The 20,823-nt window shown below is 40.4% G+C and overlaps 1 protein-coding gene across 1 annotated transcript in view; it reads right to left on the minus strand.

The window, feature by feature from the left end:
* CSMD1 (CUB and Sushi multiple domains 1) overlaps positions 1 to 20,823 on the minus strand; it is a 611,399-nt gene that overhangs the window by 272,704 nt on the left and 317,872 nt on the right. The window contains exons 19-20 of the mRNA XM_028481319.1: positions 4,385 to 4,576; positions 3,815 to 3,941 (exon numbers count right to left, since the gene is read on the minus strand). Of these exons, the coding sequence (XP_028337120.1) occupies positions 3,815 to 3,941; positions 4,385 to 4,576 (319 nt within the window). The remainder of the gene's footprint in view (positions 1 to 3,814; positions 3,942 to 4,384; positions 4,577 to 20,823) is intronic.

Consider the following 20,823-nt stretch of genomic DNA (forward strand, 5'->3'; position numbering starts at 1 on the left):
TCTCCCGCTCTCTCACTCCGCAAGCAGCTGGTCGGGTTCCCTAAACCCAGCAGCTGCTCCCACAGCCCCAGCTAAGGGGGGCTGGAGTCCAGCCTCAGACACTGGGCAGACTCTGAAGAGCTGCTGCTGTCTTTTCTTTGGACGGCTGGAATTCTCTTGACTGGTTATTTCCTCACATTACCCACAAAGATATACGGGATACCCCGCTGTGGTCCTGATGACAGTTGAAGTGGAATCATTGGCCCGTCCTCCTTAGTCTGTGTCTCACAGCGATCTTGAAGGTTGGTCAAAATAAATTAAAACATTCCTAGATCTCCAAACCACATCTCCCCCGATCTTTCTACAGCCCATCCGGCCAGATGCGGTGAGATCAGGATCACATCCCACACTTCACTTTCTTTAAAAGTCTGCACATGGACAGTTTTGACAATCTTGATACATTTTTGACAGGCCTCTAATGTTGTCAATACTGCATGAGCTTTTCTAATAAAATCCCCCTCAACTACACCTCCAAATGCAATTTCCTGGGAACAATTAGGAACAGAAATACTTTCAAAGTGAGTTTTCCAGACAATTACACTTGCAGAAAAGCAATTAAAGCCAGGGAACAATATACACATACGATTATGAAAAACACTGCCTTGATGCTGCTTGCTGAAGATGTTTGTAATGCTGTTCCCTTTATTGTATAAATTACAGCTGCGCTCAGCAGTGAAATACACTGGGTCTCTTAGACACATGCTTACATATAACTCTTAATGTGGCTAAATTTACTGCAGTGTCTTGTGATTAGACTTTTAATCAAATTTAATTCTGGTAACTGCTTTATAGTATGCGTGTTAAAATTACAAACCTCTTCCAGACCCAAGTGCCCTATAACAAAAACTATTTTGGGGTCTTCTATTACCTCGAACAAAAAGTTACAGCAATATGCAATCAGAAATTGCTTTGGACCTCAAAGAAATCAAAATAGGCCCAGTAATAATTGGCCTGAAGTGTTGAAACCAGACCTTTTATAATTTCCGAGATCTTGTTGCTTATTTATTCTTTGAGTGAAAAACACTGACACTTAAAGAAATCATAATAGAATGTATATTAATGAATTCCATTTATATTAAGAATTTTTAACACTTAAATTAAACCCTGGGCTCTTGTTTATATGACTGATGTATTCCTCATTTTCAAGCAAACAATGTAGTGGAAATGATTCCACTTGTAGATAAAATACTGGCTATGATACCAATGAAATAACTCAGTAAACTAAGCTAAAGAATATCCAAACTAAGACCAAGCCCTATTTTTCTTAGCATCAGTACCATTTTAAGCCTAAAATTGTATATTATGTACTTTTAAGTATGTTATTTTCCAAATTGCCATACTAAAAATAGTACATATTTTCTTAATGAAGAGAAATCACCAGAAACGTTTTGGGATGAAGTTGAATACTGATGGAGTAAATTAATTATAAGTACTGACGTTTGCTTCTTAACTTCCTTATTACGAAGGACTTTATGCCTTAAATGAAAAAGATCTGTTTACAAATTGAGTAGCTTGAAAGATACGTACAAGAAAAAAAAAATTCCCCAAACAATAAAGTGGTACAGGCAATGTCTTTTTTTTTTCTAGAACGTTAACGGTTAAATGACAAAGTCAGTTCATGATACAAAAGTTGTACATTTTTTATTACTTCAACGCATTCTTTATTAATTTCTTTTTCTTATTAAAATGTTAATGAAGTATTAGATTCACCTGCAAAGAGTGAATTCATCACTTGGTTTGCATTAGGGGAACAAGTGCTCTTTCTAATTCTTGGGAAACAAATCACAAGGAGATGTGCAAGAAATAGAAAATTTTGAAGTCAGCCTAAAAGGAAATATATCCTGTTTATGTAAAGTCATTTTATGAATCACAGATGATTCCTAGGATTTTTCACAATCAAAATTCAGTGTAATGGCTTTTGGATTATTCAGATCAAGCATTCAGGAATTCAAAGTTAAGAAGTAGTATTTAATTCTATTGAGTTCACTGGATAAGTGACTATGTTGATTTTTATGAAGAATACAGACTCTTAAATTCTGTTCCTCAAACATGCCTTCTTTGTGTCCCAATGGGTCCATAACTGCCTAATTAATCATTTTTCTTAATGACACAAGTTAATTTTTAAATGAGTTATTATAAACTAATGTTTCTGCAATATTTACATGCTTTAAATTCCTTCCCTTGCTCCTTGTACATAGTAAGAATATTTCTTTTGGAGGGTTTGAAAGTGGTAATAGTTTGTGCCATGTCAGTCTAACTCACTCCCAAGATGTAAATGTGATCAAACTTCAAAAGTCTGGTGAATTTCAGGGAGGATGGAAATCACCTGATGAGAAACAGAGCATCACTGAAAGGAATCAGCAGGTCGCCGCACTCCTCATTGTCCCGTTTTATTTTCTTACTAAGTTATAAAGTTGCAGTATGATAAATTTACTAAGTTTGCTGGGCAAACCTTTTGTGAATAAGGACAAAACCCACTAGTTCAGAAATGTTTTCATATATCCACTTGCCCCAGAAAGAGGTTTCTGCTTTGCACCTGTCTCTTTCAGCTTCTTCACATATTTCAGAGTTGAGCTGCCTGGATTCTTTTAGTCTTTGGGCAGTGCAATAACACAGGGAAGAGGAAAAGGATCAGAGGCATGTGGATTAAGGCTGTTGGGAGGTGGGGCACAGAGTTTTTTAAAAAATTAACTTTCTGGGGAGATTTCAAAAGAATACAATGAAAGAGGAGAGTTAATGGGAGGAGAAAAGGGATTTTATGAGGCGAGACTAAAGAATGTACATTCTCTCCTTGTTCATCAAGATCTATAATTAAAGAACAGCTTATTTTGAAATTACTTTTTGCTTTATGTACTGTGGTTTTTTTTTTTTTTTTTTTTTTGTACTGTGGTTTTGACACAGCCTTTTGACTGGCACATGGAGAATTTACTTTCAAAAATTACTTTTCGTTGGTTTACTTGTTAATTAAAAAAAATTACCATCATTTAGGACTATTGATTGAAATAGAATAATACTTGGTTGAAATGTTTGCACAATTTTCTGAGATTTTTCATGATTTTCTGCTACACCTATAACTTTAGATTGGAATACTTTCTTGGTCTCCTTCAAACTTACTTTGGAATATCATAAAATAATCACACACCTCTCCCACCTCTATATGCAGAAACTTTTCAATATAACTGATTCTCTTCCCATTAAGGGGTGGACTATATTTCTTCAAACTTTATCTTGCTCCTGAGACCTGCTTTGGCAGATGGTACGTTAGCAAATGTGATGCAAGCAAAAGTTTGGAAAGTCTCCATCTCTTGCTTCTAGGAACCTTCTACCATCATTAGTTTCCTGAAGGAACAGAACCTGGAGTGGAGAGAGCCCAGCCTTTAACCATCCAGCTGAGCCTGCCAAACCTGCATGAGGCCCTCCTAGACCACCCACCCCAACCAACCAGAACTGCCTGGGCAACCCACAAAGACATGAGCACATAAATCATCGTTTGCAGCAACTAAGTTTCGGGGGCTCGCTTGTTATGCAGCCAAAGCGAACTGAGGTACTTACTTTTTTAAAATCTTTACTATGGATGGCTTAACACAAGTTTTCAAAGGAATACCAAAGTGAGCATGCAAACCAACAAAACCCTTGGCCATGTGTTTACATTTTCTTCTTTAACTCAGAAACTTAAACCTAATAGTGGGTAATAATGGATGTACCACTATCTCCACTACAAGAATAGGAGCCATGCTTCTATTCTCAAATCACTGAAACCCAATAAAACAAGTACCTGATGGTCTTTCCCGGGTCCGCCTCTACGACCCAGGTGCAGTGGAGGTTGTTGTCGTATGGAGCGGGGTAGCCAGGAGACAAGATGCGTCCTGAAGTGGCAGCGTGGATCTGACCGCCACATTCCGCTGAAAGGGATACAGAAACACAGGGAAGTTTACTCCAGGCATTAGAGGCTTCCTGTAACTACCTTTAAAAACCCAAACCATCACGTCTGTGTTGCACACACAGGAAAACAATCGCAGCCATCTGTTTGTCCCTGTCATTGCTTTTCTTTACTTGTTCCCTAGCCTCTGTGCAAAGTCAAGAGAATAAAACAGTGAAACACTGTGTTATATTTCTAATTATAATTCTGTGCAGATAGCCTCAATAAAATAGTACTAGATCTGTCTTTCCTACCTAAAAAAAGAAAAAAAACAAACACACACACTCACACAAATATTAGGAATACATAAAAACCCACATTGGAGAGAGAGCAGGGGAAATCCTTCCCCCTTCCTCTGTAAGAACTAAGTCAGAGCACAACACGCGTGGGCCGCCAGCTCTCATTGTGCACTTGTAGGTAACTCACCTACACAGGAGGGCAGCGGTCTGTCCCACACCCTCCGGTCACCACTCAGACAGGTCAGGGTGTTGCCGCCGTGCATGGCGTAGCCTGGGTTACAGCTGTACAGAACCACCGTGTCCGTGAAGTGGCCTTCATCCCGGATCCTGTAGCCATAGTTAGGGATCCCCGGATCCTCACACTTCACTAGGTCAAAACCTATGAGAAAGGAAGGAAGGAATTAGTAGGAAAACGTAACAGTGGCATCTATATTGGCGTTAAAATATCGATGAAATAGACCAGGTTGTCAAATGTCCCTTGAAGTGTAGAAAGAAAAAGAAGACTCTGAATTTAAAAATGGGGAAATACATGTGAGTCTTGATTGGGTTTATCTGTTAACCACTGGCTGTTTCTTGGGGTTTGATCACTTTATTTGTTCCTATCTATTGATATACTTACAAGTGAAACTGAGCAGGACCATGTCCTCCACCTGCCTTTTGTATGTAGAACACTTTAGCCAAAGAAAAAGTTTAATCGGAGAAGTGAGAAAATGCAGAAAAAAAGGAAAGCATTCAAACAGGACAAAATAATAACAGTTTAGTCATTAAGCAAAGTCAAGGACCTTTAGTTCCTCCTCAAGGGCTATAGATGATATTCAGAGTCATACCCTTTGGGCTGTTATGTAGATACTGAAACCCCTACCAGGCGGGAGAAGTTAACTACATCATGACCAGACTGCAGCCATGACACAAGCTGCCACAATTCTGAGAACTGGTCTCAAAGAAATGTTAACAAACTGACCCTGGAACTGAAGACTAACTGTACCTAAAACAGTCAAGATGATGCTGATCATGACCAATTTCAAGATGGCCGTCGGAGCTGCCTGTGCTGCTTCTGCATTAGCCTCCTCCCTCCGCCTATAAAAGCTCTTGCCCGCTGGTTGTCAGGGGGCAGTCAGCCTCTGGATACAAGTCCACCTTCTCCCCCAGTTACCAGCCTCTGGAATAAAGCAAACTTTCCTTTCCACCAACCTTGCCTCTCGAGGATTAGCCCTCAAGTGGCGAGCAGCTAGACCCCACTTTCAGTAACATAAGGAGAAGCTTTATTCCAAAGAGTTCCAAACTGTCATCAGGTAATCCATATGTCCAGCCAGGCTTCTGGATTCTCCAGTGAGCTTCATGTATGCCTTTCCTGTGTCCACATCCCCTCTTTGTTCCACCTGGGACCTTCCAGGTGGGTCACCCCTCGCCGCCACCTGGTGCTTATCAGGGTCTTTACTGCCTGTGCTCACTCGAGCCCCCGCCTCCAGGCCCACTTCTTCTAAAACTCCCAGATCTCAAGCTTCTTGGGAAGTTAACAAGTCCTTTCTGCTCATGGGAGCTGGGCTCTCTGTCCCACCTACTACGGTCCCAGGGGCCAGGGTGAGAGGCTCCTAAGTCCCTCTGTGTACAGCAGAAACCCCAGAATGAATCATGGTAATGACTTCATCAAGCTAAGCTCTGAGACTCAAAGAAATAGATGATAGAAATGAAGATTTATCTTCTGCGTTACTGAGAACCATACATTGCTTTTGCATGAGGCAATAATTTAAAGCCATCTGTGAATACAGTTAGTTCTACACTAACAAATCTCTCTCCTCATATCATGATGCAAATTTTGACCATTTAAAAAAGTAGAGCTGGAAACTTGAGGGACCACATGGGATCACATCTATTTCCACCTAACTGTGACTTTTTCCTTTTCACAAAAATAAATAAATAAAATTTAAAACATGAACGTGTGATTTTTGCTAAGTCTGCCTGTCAAATTGGCATTCTGAGTGCTTTCCATTGAGGAAGCTATACCTTTAAATTCACACTATCATTTACCCTCGTAATATCTACATAATCAAGATTGAGTTCCTCAGGTTTGTACATGGGAGGGAAATGAGTACACATTTGGTAATTTACATAGTTGCCAAGAAAAGTTTCCTCCTTTACAGTTTCCTTCTATAAAATGTTAGTCTTTACCTACTGTGCCTTTACAACACTCTCTGTTTATCTATTTAAGAAATGCAAATAGTTGTAATTCAAGATGCCCAGAAGGAGGGACTTCCCTGGTGGCGCAGTGGTTAAGAATCCGCCTGCCAGTGCAGGGGGCATGGGTTCGATCCCTGGTCTGGGAAGATCCCACATGCCGCAGAGCAACTAAGCCCATGAGCCACAACTACTGAGCCTGTGCTCTAGAGCCCGCGAGCCACAACTACTGAGCCCACATGCCACAACTACTGAAGCCCATGCGTCTAGAGCACGTGCTCCACAACAAGAGAAGCCACCGCAATGAGAAGCGCTCGCACCGCTATGAAGAGCAGACCCTGCTCGCCGCAACTAGAGAAAGCCTGCGCACAGCAACGAAGACCCAACGCAGCCAAAAATAAATAAATAAATAATTTAAAAATAATTTTAAAATATATATTTTTTAAAAAGATGCCCAGAAGGAAGGTGCGTAACAGTATGTCAATTTCAGCATGAAACAAAAGGATATTTTAAATTGCCACGAAGGGGATCGGAATTAAGGGGAAGGGTCCCAGTCACATAGGGTTTCAGGGCTCATGCAAATATCTGACAAGGCTAGTCTGACACATAGTCCCAGCACCACCGGGAAAGGAAGACTTTAAGCTTCTGAACTCGCTTAGGACAAACAACCACCCTTACTCACGTGCTGCAGACTGCAGGTTAGTTAGCCCTAGCTTCTCTTTGTACAGAACGGAAAGAGGAAGCAAGTCTTTGTTGTGACTGCTTTACTTGGTTTGGGGCTTGGAAGAGATAGCATCAGAGCAGTGCTTTTGAAAACACCACTGCCCATGGTGACAAGGACGGGAAGCCACCGCTGGATGGAGCGGAATGACAAGCTGGGAGTGATGGCTGGAGTAGGGCTCCACTAACAATGGTAATAATAACCAATGTTTCACACTGTTTCACCATTTGGAAGTCAAATTAGGTATCTGAGTATCAAATGTCAGTGGTGCATAAACATGGACATATGCAGGAGACAAAACCCATGTCTCAAAATTCTGAACAGAAAGAGTCAAACATCTCTCCCTTCTGTTTGTACCCCTGTGACAGAAACCTGGGTGAAGTAAAACCGACATGAGAGGTGGCAACCTCAAGTGCTAATGGGGCCATGCAGGTCCTACCAACGCAGAGCGAGGCCGTGCGGGACAGCAGCCCAGGAGACAGTGACGACCTGCTGTCCTGCTGAAATTCACACTCCCTCTGACCCAAGCTTCTGGTTTATCTAGGAGCACCTGAAACCTGGATTTTTTAAGTTTATAAAATAAATACCTGTTTTGAAAATGGAGATGTTTAAAATCTGCGGTTAGAGTGTGAAAGCTAGATGTAAATAACTTTAAAAGAGATAGATAATTTCTTAGTTTTTGGTGAAGGCTGAGACTCACTTCTGAAAAGTCGGCAATATTCCATCTAATTTTTTAAGACTAAGCTTTGAAACACACATATTCTGAGGATGATTAAGGGGTGGACAAAGAAATGGTCCAGCTGACTTGTCTGAGACCTTTTATTTTGACAGTGAATTATTTCCTGGTTACACAGAAGAGTTTGTTATGAAAGACTGTCCTCCCTGGAGATTGATGCCTATAAAAGATAAAGTAATGACATTGATTTTCCTGGTGATTTAGGTGCTGTCTCATTAGCTTATAGCCATCCACTCCACAAATAAACACTCATGCTTAAAGGTTATCCAGACTTTCCCTCTAAGTTCAGAGAGCACGGCTTTTAAAGTTTTCCATCAAACAAGATATCAAAGTTCTAAAACCCCCAAATCTTCAAGCTAATTAAAATTAGCTTGAAGAAACGTTTTCCTCTGCCCCAAAACCTGCATTAAAACCTTTTTGGAGGAAGGAAGGAACAAGTAAACAAAGATGTACCAATAAAAATGACTGCTAAACTTTGTGTTGAATTATTATAAAAATGTCTGTTTTATTGCTTTTTCTATCACTCAATCTTGAAAGATTCTGTTTTTTTTCTAAACCACACCTCATCATGCAGAGTTGAGCCAAGCTATTTGTTTTTTAACATCTTTATTGGAGTATAATTGCTTTACAGTGAGTGGTGTGTTAGTTTCTGCTTTATAGTAAAATGAATCAGCTATACATACACATATGTCCCCATATCCCCTCCCTCTCGCGCCTCCCTCCCACCCTCCCTATCCCACCCCTCTAGGTGGTCACAAAGCACTGAGCTGATCCCCCTGTGCTATGAGCCAAGCTATTTTTGAAAGGGCAGTTACTCTTCCCACTACCAGCTGTCCTGTTTTTCTTATGATTCCATTTATTGTTTCTTCAAAAGATCAGTTAAGTCCTTGACGATATCGTGAAATATGTTATTTTGTAAAAAGTCCTACACTTGATTCCTAAGTGCCTCAAGCTTCTAGACCTACCTAAAGTCATTATATGCAATATATTCCTCTTCTTGTCAGAAACTTGAAAAGTGTTTATTATTTTTATTTATTATTTTGATATTCCCAAGTTTAGTTTTCCAACTCAGTGAAGGGAGCTTTGTTTGCTCAAAACTTTTGACAGGGTTTAATAATTCATGCACAGTTACAGGCAGAATCATACACATTTATTCCTAGAGGAAGCATTCAATCAACATCTTGAAAGGACTAGAGAAGGATCTCTAGAAACCCCAAATTGGTTTCCTGCTGCTTGTGCAGTGAACCAGTATGATGCTTGGACTCAGTCCGTCCACACACAGTAGATACACAGCCCCTCTGCAGCCTCTCTCTTCACAAACTGAATGACAGTCATTTCAATTGAGCTCTGCTTGCTATGTGGTTAGGGTGTAATATTATCATTGTCTCTTAAAAATTTCAACGCTGCTTTTAAACACTGGTGAAATAAGTTGAACCAATGTATAATAGCAGAGTTCTTCAATGACAATATAAAGTTCTGTGCTGTTGATTTTGTGTCCCTTTCAGGAAAAATATTTTTCTGTGGTTATTAAAAAAATCTCAAAAATTATTTTCTTAGATTTATATTTAGATCTACAAAGATAGTCCTCCAAAGAAGAGATATTTCCATTTTAACTTGAATCTAAAAGACTTTAAATTTTTTTTTTTTTTGCGGTACGCGGGCCTCTCACTGTTGTGGCCTCTCCCGTTGCGGAGCGCAGGCTCCGGACGCGCAGGCTCAGCGGCCACGGCTCACGGGCCCAGCCGCTCCGCGGCATGTGGGATCCTCCCGGACCGGGGCACGAACCCGCGTCCCCTGCATCGGCAGGCGGGCTCTCAACCACTGCGCCACCAGGGAAGCCCTAAATTTTTTTTTTTTAATTTATTTATTTTTGGCTGCATTGGGTCTTCGTTGCTGAGCGCAGGGTTTACTCTAGTTGCAGCAAGCAGGGGCTACTCTTCGTTGTGGTGCGCAGGCTTCTCATTGCGGTGGCTCCTCTTGCTGTGGAGCACGGCTCTAGGTGGGTGGGCTTCAGTAGTTGTGACATGTGGGTTTCAGTAGTTGTGGCTCATGGGCTCTAGAGCACAGGCTCATTAGTTGTGGCACATGGGCTTAGTTGCTCCACGGCATGTGGGATCTTCCCAGACCAGGGATCGAAACCATGTCCCCGACATTGGCAGGCGGATTCTTAACCACTGCACTACCAGGGAAGTCCCTGAATCTAAAAGACTTTAAAATGATCACTCTTAAGGCTGCTATAGAATAATGGTTTAAAAATATAAAGAAGTTATCCTTTTTTATCTTGAAGCCAGTAGCCTGCCATAAATCAGTGTACAAATACCGATTTTCTGTATCTTCTTTAAGCCGTAGAAACATTAAAAAGATTAAATCAAGTTGTTTCAAAACATTACCTATTAAGAATTGCAATTGTTGCTTGAAACTATTTAGTAATTCTAGTTCTTTCTGTTTTCCACTGATTTCTGCGTAGTCACATAAGCAGCAAAGATGCTCTGAACAAAATGTTCTAGTCAAAACAAGCTCCCAACATCAGGCAGATGAAAATTATTACTCCATCTCTTTTGCGGTAATTACCGAGTCTTAATGCTTTTAAGGATTAAATCCTGTATCTCTTTAAAGTCTTACAAACTATTAGTTTTATAAGAGACTTCCACTTAACTCTCAAGTGTCTGGACTAGTTCTTATCTTCAAAATCAAGCACTTATGTTTGAAAAGAAGCTGCTGTAGATTTAATCCACTTCATACAGCCAAGATGAACCGTGAGGGTCGCAGTCATGTGAATTCTTCATCCTCCATCCGAGGGACTCTTGAGAAATTACCTTCATGCTCAGGTGAGCTTTGAGTACACGACTGATGAAGAATCCCTATCATTTAAGAATCTCTGATATCTTCTCCTATGAACCACTGATAAAGCCTTGCATGCTTATAGAAACATTACCTCATAACTTTACCTAAGACTTAATTCAACTTGAATAATGTACTTCTTTGTAAAAAAATAAAAAGTTAGTAATCTAAGAAAGGTTGCCATATGCAAAAACAGCAACAACAGCTCATTTTCATTCAGTAAAATGAGAACTGTACCTAATACTTAAAAATTCCTTTTTTTTAACTTCCTTTATTTGCAGTTACCTAGAAAAAATTGTATTCGGGAGGAGAGCACTGCTAAAAGTAATTTTTGTGGTTCACGTGAGAAGTTCATTAACAGGGAACTTCATGAAGTATTTGATTAACTCATGTTTTTAAACACAACTCTCATTATTTAAGATTGAAATTCTGGGTGAAGTATTTGTGTGTGTGTGTGTGTTTGATTTTTACATTATTATCTATTAAATTATATATCTGTGCGGTTTGTTTAGCCATGTCTGTTATTGATTTCAAATTGTTTTTTTTGTTCAGCTTTTTTTTTCATTTAATCCATTTCTTTTCCCCACATGCTAAGTTTTATTACTGCTGCTATTATTTTGTGATTATGTCAGCCGCCCCTGTGGAAAGACACTCTGAATTTTCCCCAAATAGCATTAATCATAAGGATGGTGGTAATTTTTAAACGGAAAAGCTTTAAAGAGCTCAGAACTTCTGAGCTTCAGAGTGAAAAACAAAACAAGACAAAACCCTGTAAAAGTCCAGAATGAGACTCACATAACCAAAGAAATTACCTATTTTTTCTGGAACCATGTTGGTTTTTATCACACACGTCACTAAGATACCATAAAGCAAGGTAATCTCAGCTAGGAATTCCAGGAGTCCATCTTGAAATGTTGTGTAATTCTGGATATATTATATAATTCCAAAACAAATCTTTAATGTTGACTACACTCTGAGTTTGAGTAGAGCTACCCAGTGGTTCCAATTGTTAATACCAGTTCTGAGAAGCCTTCCTGAAAGAATTCGTAGTATTCACCTTCTCACAGATCTTTAACACCATACACCTATTCGTCCGTGTAGAGGATATTTAAAACTGATGGTTCAGGGAACTTGGAGCAAGATCAGGATGAGGCATCTGCACGAAAATGGATAGGTGAAGGCGTTTTACTCTGAATCAGTTTTTAAACACATCCAAAGGGTGAATACTGTTCTAACACACACTATGGTAAGAACATATAATAAGTGCATTGTCCAAATTTCCAGACACATTTAGTATCACTTCTGGGGCTTTATTAGATGCTGTGAGAAGTACTGAATGAAACATGGCCCCTTATCTTCCATAGTCTAGTTAATTACACAGATAGGAAAGTAAGTATTTTAAAAATAATAGATGTTACAGTCGAGGTTCGTGTGAAGGTTGAGCGGGGCACCAAAGGAAGCAGCAGCGTTGGGATAAGGCCTGAGCTGGTCCAGAAGGCTGGTCGGTGTTGGGAGCGACAAAACTAGAGTGAGGAACTCCAGGTCAAGTCTTCACAGATGCAGGGAGTTCGGAAGAATGCGGTGTATCTTGGGAGCGCAGAACAATTTCTGGGAGCATCTGTATTTGCTGAAGCTTCGTTTTAAGCATGTGGAGGTGGAGTGGGAATAGGACTGAAGAGAAGACAGAGCGGATACGGGCAAGAAGGGAAAGGGCTGGATTGGAGCCCAGGGAGCTGAGACCGACTCAGTATGTAACAGGGTCGGGGAGAAGCCAGGGCAGCTGCACAGGAAGTCACGCAAATGTATCTGCACTTCAGAGAGATAATCAGTGGTCCTACAGAATATGGATTGGAGTGAGAAAAAAAGGCGGGAAAACAAAAAGATACTTATTTAGTGCTGAAAGGTAGGTTGTAGCAGGGGATACACGGTAGTGGATGAGGTAAGAGTATGTGTGTGTATGAAGCTTGCAAACATTTTGTCAGGTGGAGGGAGCTGGAGAGGCGACTGGAGGCTGCAGAGAGATGGTGTGTGAAGAGAGAAGACCAGAGGGGGAACGAGCTGGTACGAGAGGTGCAGGGCTTGCACGTCAGGCAGAAACCAGAAGCATCAACAGCATCAGCTCGTAACATTGGGGTCGTCTCATTCCAGATCCACTGAACTTATCCAGGAAAACAAGAAAATCCTTCATCAACAACTTCTTCCATGAAATAATTAAAAACAAACAAGATTTGCAAAATTTTGGGACAAGAACAAGAAGGTACCAGGCCTTAGAGAACTTACTGTCCAACAGAGAAATCAGATACAATAACAAATAACAACAGATTGTGATGAGTATCCAAGCAATAGAAATACATAAAATATGAGTCAATATGGACATAATCATGACAAATGCATATTTCTGTTCTCTGTTGTTCTGGGCGCCTATTCTTTATTCATTTTTCTACTTTTTCTTAATTATTTCTGTTCTGTCGTATTCACTTCTTTTTATATTGGAGGTTAATAATAGTAGGACATGCACAGAATATTTTTTAACAGGAACATCTGTAAAGTTTAATAAGGATGGCTCCTTTCACCAAACAGAATGAGCCTCAAGTTATCTGATAAATACTAATGTTTGTCTGGCACAACTACTGAATCTGTTCAGATGATCCATGCCCTTTACACATTTTAGTTTTAAGCAAAAATGTTTTCATGTTGACATAAATACCGCTACACTGATTGTAAATGTAAGCTATTAATACTCTTCTCCTAAAATGTTTTTTTTTTTTTTTTTTTTGCGGTACGCGGGCCTCTCACCGCTGTGGCCTCTCCCGTCGTGGAGCACAGGCTCCGGACGCGCAGGCTCAGCGGCCACGGCTCACGGGCCCAGCCGCTCCGCGGCATGTGGGATCTTCCCGGACCGGGGCACGAACCCGTGTCCCCTGCATCGGCAGGCGGACTCTCAACCACTGCGCCACCAGGGAAGCCCCCTAAAATGTATTTTTAATCATGATTTCTACCTGATGATGAAGGTAGTAAATTATAAACAGTAGCTTAGTCTAGTAATATTACTTTTTTATGGATAAAATGTGTTGGAGAGTATAATTTCTCAATATAATTTTTAACCCACTACGTTAATAGGCATAAAGTGAAAAAAATGAGATAATTTCACTAATATAGTTAGGAACATAAATCTGGAGCATCTTGTCTTCTGACCTACAACCTTAATTCATTAATTAAGTCACCTAGTTGACATGCATGTATAAAGTGCCTACTGTGTGTCATGCATTCTACTAGGTGCTGAAGATAAAAAGTTAATTAACCTCAGTCCTGCCCCACCAGGAGCTCACAATCTGTACAGGAAGAAAAACAACAGTTACTATCATACATCTTAAAGGGACACCCAGTCACTAATTGAATACATGGTTGTTAAGCACTTCCTATACTATGTGGTACGTCTCACATGACACTGCACTGTGGTTGCATGTGCAGTCAGAGCCTGGCCCTCAGGGCTCAGAGCTCCATCGGCAGCGATACTCTCACACCAACAAGTGCTTAAGGAGAACGGAATGGACAAACATCGACGTTTCAGGTGCGGAACTGCTCACGGAGCTGGAGTCTCCTGTGCTTCCCGAGGTTTCTGTGAAAGCAGGATGCCAGTACAGGGCAGCCCATTCACAGGCAGCCACCCACATAACATATGGCTGCTTCTAAATGAGCCACCTGTACTCTCCAAGGGACACCGGGTGACCACAAACAACATGTCACGCTCAAAGGTGGACACTTCTTTCAGTTTTACTGACAAAAACAGACATGCATACAGACATCCATTTACATAAAGGGACACCCTGAAGTACAATGAAATGAGTTCGGCAAACTGTACATCACATTTAATTACACAGAATGTAATTCAATTATTGTCGGAACATATTGCAAGACAGAGTGGTAGTTTTCCATTTTTCTTTTTTGCAGCAGAATTTTAAAAGTAACTCCTCTTTAAAGGTCTGTGCTCTTTCTTTGTTTTTGTCCAGGGATAAAATGTCTAAAAAATAAAACTCAACATGTTTTTATTCTAAACTTTGAACATCACAAATTGCTTAAAGTACCTTAACTATTTTAAGCATTTGATTAACTATTGTTGATTCTTTAAATTTTAGTTTATAGTCCTGAAGGATCTTCAGGGCCAAATGCAAAGTTAAGAAGAACTGAAATCCTTTACAATATATAATTATATAATTTGATACAACCTGATAGCAAAACAGGGTAGAAATTAAAACCAGATTGAATATAGGTTTTGACAGCTTATGAAATTAAATATCAATATAAGTAGAGCCAATAACTAGAACAAGGTGGGAAATGAGAAACTTCTACGTGTATCTATCATAAATAACGTAATTGAAATATATTGTAATATATTTGCATATTTTTAACAATAAGACGCTTTCAATGATGATTTTTTTAAAAGAAACTTGAGCATTCCTGTCAAATTGATTTATATTATTATTTTACCCGTAGAAAAACTTTCAGATTTTTTTTCCATATCGTTTAAGAAAAACTAAATCCATTAAATGAAACGATGGGAAAATTGGAGGAGGAAAATTAGGAACACATCAATAAGTTATTTTTAAAACAGTCGTTTACTAGTAGTATAACATATAATTTTAATGTCCAGTGTCTCAAACTCTATGATGTCTATGTTTGCATTTATTTGTTTTTATATGGTAATATCCAGATCGACATCATGTTTTTTACTTTAATAGAGAAATACAAGCTGATACGCATTTACTATTCTCGCCCGTGGATCTCAGCGTCTACTATTTGCTTAGGAACCAAATGAACGGACTGGGCCCTGACTTCAGATGTGCGTCTCCATGAAGATGGACATGAACCTGAAGGGGAGGGAAGCAGCACGTACAGAACACCCGCTCTGCACCATTCAGTGTGTCAGGCACTTTCATCTACGCGCTCTCTCTTAATCCTGGAAATAATCTTAGAAAATCACAAGATCCTAAGCAAGACAGACTGGAGAGTTTATCACAGCCGAAATAAATGGCAGCAGCACAGAGAAAGTCAAGCACACACGTCAAGTAGTTGAATAAGCACAGAATCAAGATGACGATTCCCGCTACAGAGGGTGTTCCCCCTGCAGCTTTCGAAGCGGCCCCTCCCTCTCCCGCTACTCGGTCTCCCTTTCGGGAGGAACTCCCCCCAGCACCGGATGTGCCCACCTCGGGGTCCTCTAGCCGTTCTCACTGAGACAGGAACGGGGAAACTAAGACACATCCTGACAAACTACAGAAGACGAGGTTCCTAGTCTCTTCTCATCCGCTAAGGAAGGGTCACTTGATTTAGCCGAAAAAGGAATGAAAACCACTTTGAAATGTCCCATGGGGGGCTTCATTTTTCTTCCCTCATAAAATAACTGTTACATTTTATTTCCCGCAGACAATTTTCCACATTGGATCAAGAAACACGTCAAGTTTATCCACAACCAAATGAACCTCACGCTAATCCTCAAGAGATTATACTGGAGGCAGTAGTCGACAAGAGTCCTGATTCCCCAAGGACTGTTCTTTCCTCTCTTTAGTTTGTGTTTCTACTCATGGCACAAAAAAAAAGTCTGGGAGGAAGGCAAAGTCACCCCTACTGGCTGATGTCTAAAGAGCCCAAGGGGAAGAAGGTGAATGAGTGATGAATGAAAGGCTCCCCACTGGAGAGAGGCTGAGAGCGTCGTAATCAGATGGCCAGGGGCCCGGGGCGTGAGGACCAGCTGGAGAGGATGGAGGATCACGGGAAATACTTGCAAAATACCGTCCTAGACTCAGCCCATCCTCGGTTCATGTCCCTCAGCCTGTCCTTTTCAGTTTCCAAGTGCTCACTATACAGAGTGATGCTTCTTTCTTTCTGCCCCCATATTGTGGAGATTTTTATAAGAAAAAGTAAAAGTTTTATGAAAACACTTTGAGCCCTTCATAAGTACACTCTATAAGTATAAAGGATTACCAATAATACTTGGATTTATTGCTGTTGTTATTATTCACACGTTGTTACTTTTATTATTCTACAACAAATACAATGTAATTGTCAAACCACATGCCAGAATGTTCCACCTCAAGCAATGCGGTGAGGGCACCAATTCCTAACACGCGACAGCCGCAACAAGACAACTGCTGGCCCATCACGGCAGAAGGAGGTAAGAATGCTGTTCCTCGTTTTCTACAGCTCCTTCTTTCAAGGACTGTCTGTGTGTGACTGCCGTCCATCAGCCTAACTCTGACTTGTCATTGCCAGCCCGTGCGCTCACCCAGCTCTCTCCTGGGACACTAGTAACACGAGCCACCTCACTTAGCTCCGGGGCAGCCCCGAGCCCGGCTGAGACAGAAGGGGCTCCTTGGGACTTCGCCACAGGGGCTGTGAAGCTTCACCTGCACTAAGCATCACAGGGAGTTCAGGAGCAAAGCCCAGACGCGTAAGAAAGCCAAGTGTGCAGCCAGATGACCGTGAGGCCCACAAAGCCCACGGATGCACCGTCTCCCCAGTCGGCGTCACCTTCTCACCCCCTCACTCTTCTCAAAGACGCTCGCACTCCCCCCTCCTGGAGATAATCTCTGACTCCACCTTTCCACTGCTCCCAAACACTCACCCACGTCTTGCCAAACACCTCCCTCCTGACCCTCACCTGCCGGTGCCCGTCTTCCTCCCCTCCTGCTGAGGGTCGGCCTGGCCTTCTCAGAGACGGATCACCCGCAAGACCCAGGAAGTACGCACCTAGTTCCCACCCTGCCGTGTCCTGTCGCCCCTGCCGCCTCAGCGTGCAGCTGGCTGCCCAGTCGTGCCCACGCGCTGCGCATCCTCCAGCCGTGCCCACCCTCGGGGCTCAGCTCAGAGCACGCCTGCTGGGGCCCCCGCTACTCCTCCTGGGCGCTCCTCATCCTCCCCGGATTTGCTACGAGTCCTACCACAAGACTGCTGGTGACGGGTGTGCTGCGAGTGTTTTAGTCTTCCACGTTTTCTGGTGCATAGAGTTTATTTTTCCATCTAAAAACTCACCTCCTTGAAAACAGGGCTAGAAGAGTGAATTCTGTTCACTGCATCACCTAAGTAAGCGCACAAGTTAAAATAGAAACAGTGAATATATTTATTTACTAAGATCCACTGATGCTTATTTTAATTCTAACTTGTTAGTAAGTGATTTTTTGATTCAAATAAACCATTAGGCTTCTAATGATTTCCAAGTGTTATGAAAATACAAAATTCACTGCTTAGTGCCTTTGATTCAAATAAACCATTAGGCTTCTAATGATTTCCAAGTGTTAAGAAAATACAAAATTCACTGCTTGTCCACGTATAAGAAAATCGGTGAACTGGCCTTCAAAATCATGACTATAAATGCATGCCTTTCAAATTTTAATACTTTTCTGATTTTTACAAAATTTGGGAGGATTTAAAAATAGCTTTCAATAAAAAATATGCAGTTAGGAAAATTTCAGAATGTATTCGGCATTACTGAACAAACTCAGAATGGAGGGTAGACAGACACATTTCTCCATAAACGTTTTTTCCAAAGAGGGAATCCCATCAGTTCTCATTATACACCATTACCCTCTCTTAGGAAATGCTAGAATCCCCAGCTAAGTCCCAAACGGTTTTTATACCGATCGCAACAGCACTGAAACCTCCCTCATCTGTTCAAACTCAACCCTCAGAGCCACCCTCATGCCTTTCTTCATCTCATTTACAACCCACTTCATCACTGAGTCCTGGAAACTGAGGGTTTTAAAAAACATCTGTCATTTATATTTTTACCTTTACCAGCTTTTTCTTACAGTCATTACATCAGAATTAGATCACACAATGTTCAATAAGTAAATTCTAACTTCATTTGCATCTACAATCAGTGCTACATATTGTAGCAAGATTAAAACCCTAACACCAAATATCAAGTGATGTCAAAGTCCCATTATCCATAAATAAAGTCTGCCTCTCTCCTACTATGAAATCCCCCCTTCCCCATTGCCCCGGCTCACTAAACAACAGCCACCGGGTCCAGGAATGTTGGCATGGCTCTCTGGTCCTCTTACACTTCATGCCAGAGCCCTCAGTTACCCAATTGTTAAGGGCGTTAAAGGGTAAATGTTCTTAAAATCATCACAAGAAAACTTTCACACCCCTTTCAACAGTTAAAATATCCCCTGATTTTTTTCATAGAATTTCAGAACTGAGTGTCCAAAAACAACTACCTGTTTACAAAAGACAAATATGGTCTGTGGTATGACAAGTCCAGCAGCTGGCTGGTGACAGGGTCGGGACTCGCGCTCCTGGTCGCCAGAGACTCAGGAAAGTGTATGTTTCACCTCACATCTCACTATCGGGTTAAAATACTTGACAGTGCATATGCACATTCCTGGACTTTGTTACTGAATGGTGTTAAGTGTATCATTCTCAAGTCTTAGCAAATGTGAAGCTGAATATTCCAGATGCCTTAATATGTTTTCATATCCCCCAGGCTAACTACCTAGTGTTGGAATTTGACACACATAATTATTTCATATCAGTATTTTCTGGAATGTTTACTTAGTCAAAAACAAAAACAACAACAAAATAACCTCTCATTTGATGATGCTGTGGAAATCTGAATAGCATTCAAATGTCCTTATGTCAAAATTCATGAGGTTGAGAAAATAATAATTTCGAATCTGAATAGATTTCATGTGTCTTTTCCTTTTAAAGAATCATTAAGAATGCTATAATGCATGCAAGAAAAATCGAAATCAGACATAAAGTGACCCAAGATCCATTACCCAGCACTTCCCTTCTGACAAGACATCGAAGTCTCTCTGAGATTCCTATCTTCCCATGAATGACTCTTTGCAAAAACAATGTATCTATGACTTTGACTAATACAATAATTATTGCTTTTTATTTCCCCTAAAGAAGAATGGAAAAAATTCTGTCATCACTCTTCCCATAAAATGTTAAGATTTTATAGCATTTGGTGATATCATCTGTCAGCCTTCATTTTATTTCACACTCAAGTCATATGCTTTTAGTTTAATCCTTGTAATTAAATCACTTATGTCACTCTTCTCTGAGTCCTTTTGTCTTTCTCAAAGAATTGGTGACCAACAATATATTTAATTCTGAAAGAGGAAAATAGATAGCAGTGTGTATCAACTGTTAAATTGTCACAAAATATAAAGAATTATGAATTACAAAATAAAAAAAACAGCCCACAAAACTAAATTTCATAGAAAATGATGAAAAGCTATGTAGAAGCGGTTCCTAGACCCACCGGCATGCAGGGGCTTTCACAGGGCTTGGAGGACCATGACGCGGGTGACCAGGGTGACCTGCGATACCAATTAGGCAACTTTCACATTGACACAGAAGCAAAGCATCTCATGGTTTCACTGGAATTTTTTAAAAACACTGTAAACACTTATATTTTAGTCTTTGTGATGTTATACATGCTAAGAAGGGAGCCAGATGATAAAATATCCAGTTAGAAGGCAAGCAACCCGGCCTGTATGCCCATCTCTACCTCGAATTTGCTTTTGACACGGAGTAAGTCGATTAAGCATCACCTGTGTCATTTTCCTTTGTTAAAATGATCGTATTTCCACTGAAAGCCATTCTATTTTGAAAAGTGTATTATATACAACATGATCCTATAGGCTTTCTTTTCTTGTAAAAGCAGAATAAAAGTGCGATTTTCAGAATTCTTACAAGAAGGTGTAAGCTTATAAAAAAAACGTATGGAGATGGCTTGATATTTTGATAGGGGAGCTTTCCAATAATGCAATCACATAAGCATATGGTCATATGCCAGTCACATCACTGACTTTAAACCGTTTTCTCTCTTTATTATACCATCCTTTTCATAGCACAATAAATTGTGAGTATACAGTGTAATTTTCGCTTAATATATACACCTTTTAAAAATATCAGTTTGAAGCCTATTAAAAATTATCTTTTTTTTTCTTCACAGGTGAGAGTTGCTACATAGTACTTGATTCATGGGAGAAGTGTTCCGGTGATAACCCCTAAACTAAAATAAATCTAACCTAGGTATAATAAAGTTAGAAGTACACAACTCATTTTTTTCTGGGAATAGACTTATTCACAAAATAACTGCCTATTATTTTATAACACCTTTATAAAATTACCTACTAGT

The sequence above is a fragment of the Physeter macrocephalus genome, chromosome 20, assembly GCF_002837175.3.
Source record: "Physeter macrocephalus isolate SW-GA chromosome 20, ASM283717v5, whole genome shotgun sequence".
Taxonomy (NCBI): domain Eukaryota; kingdom Metazoa; phylum Chordata; class Mammalia; order Artiodactyla; family Physeteridae; genus Physeter; species Physeter macrocephalus.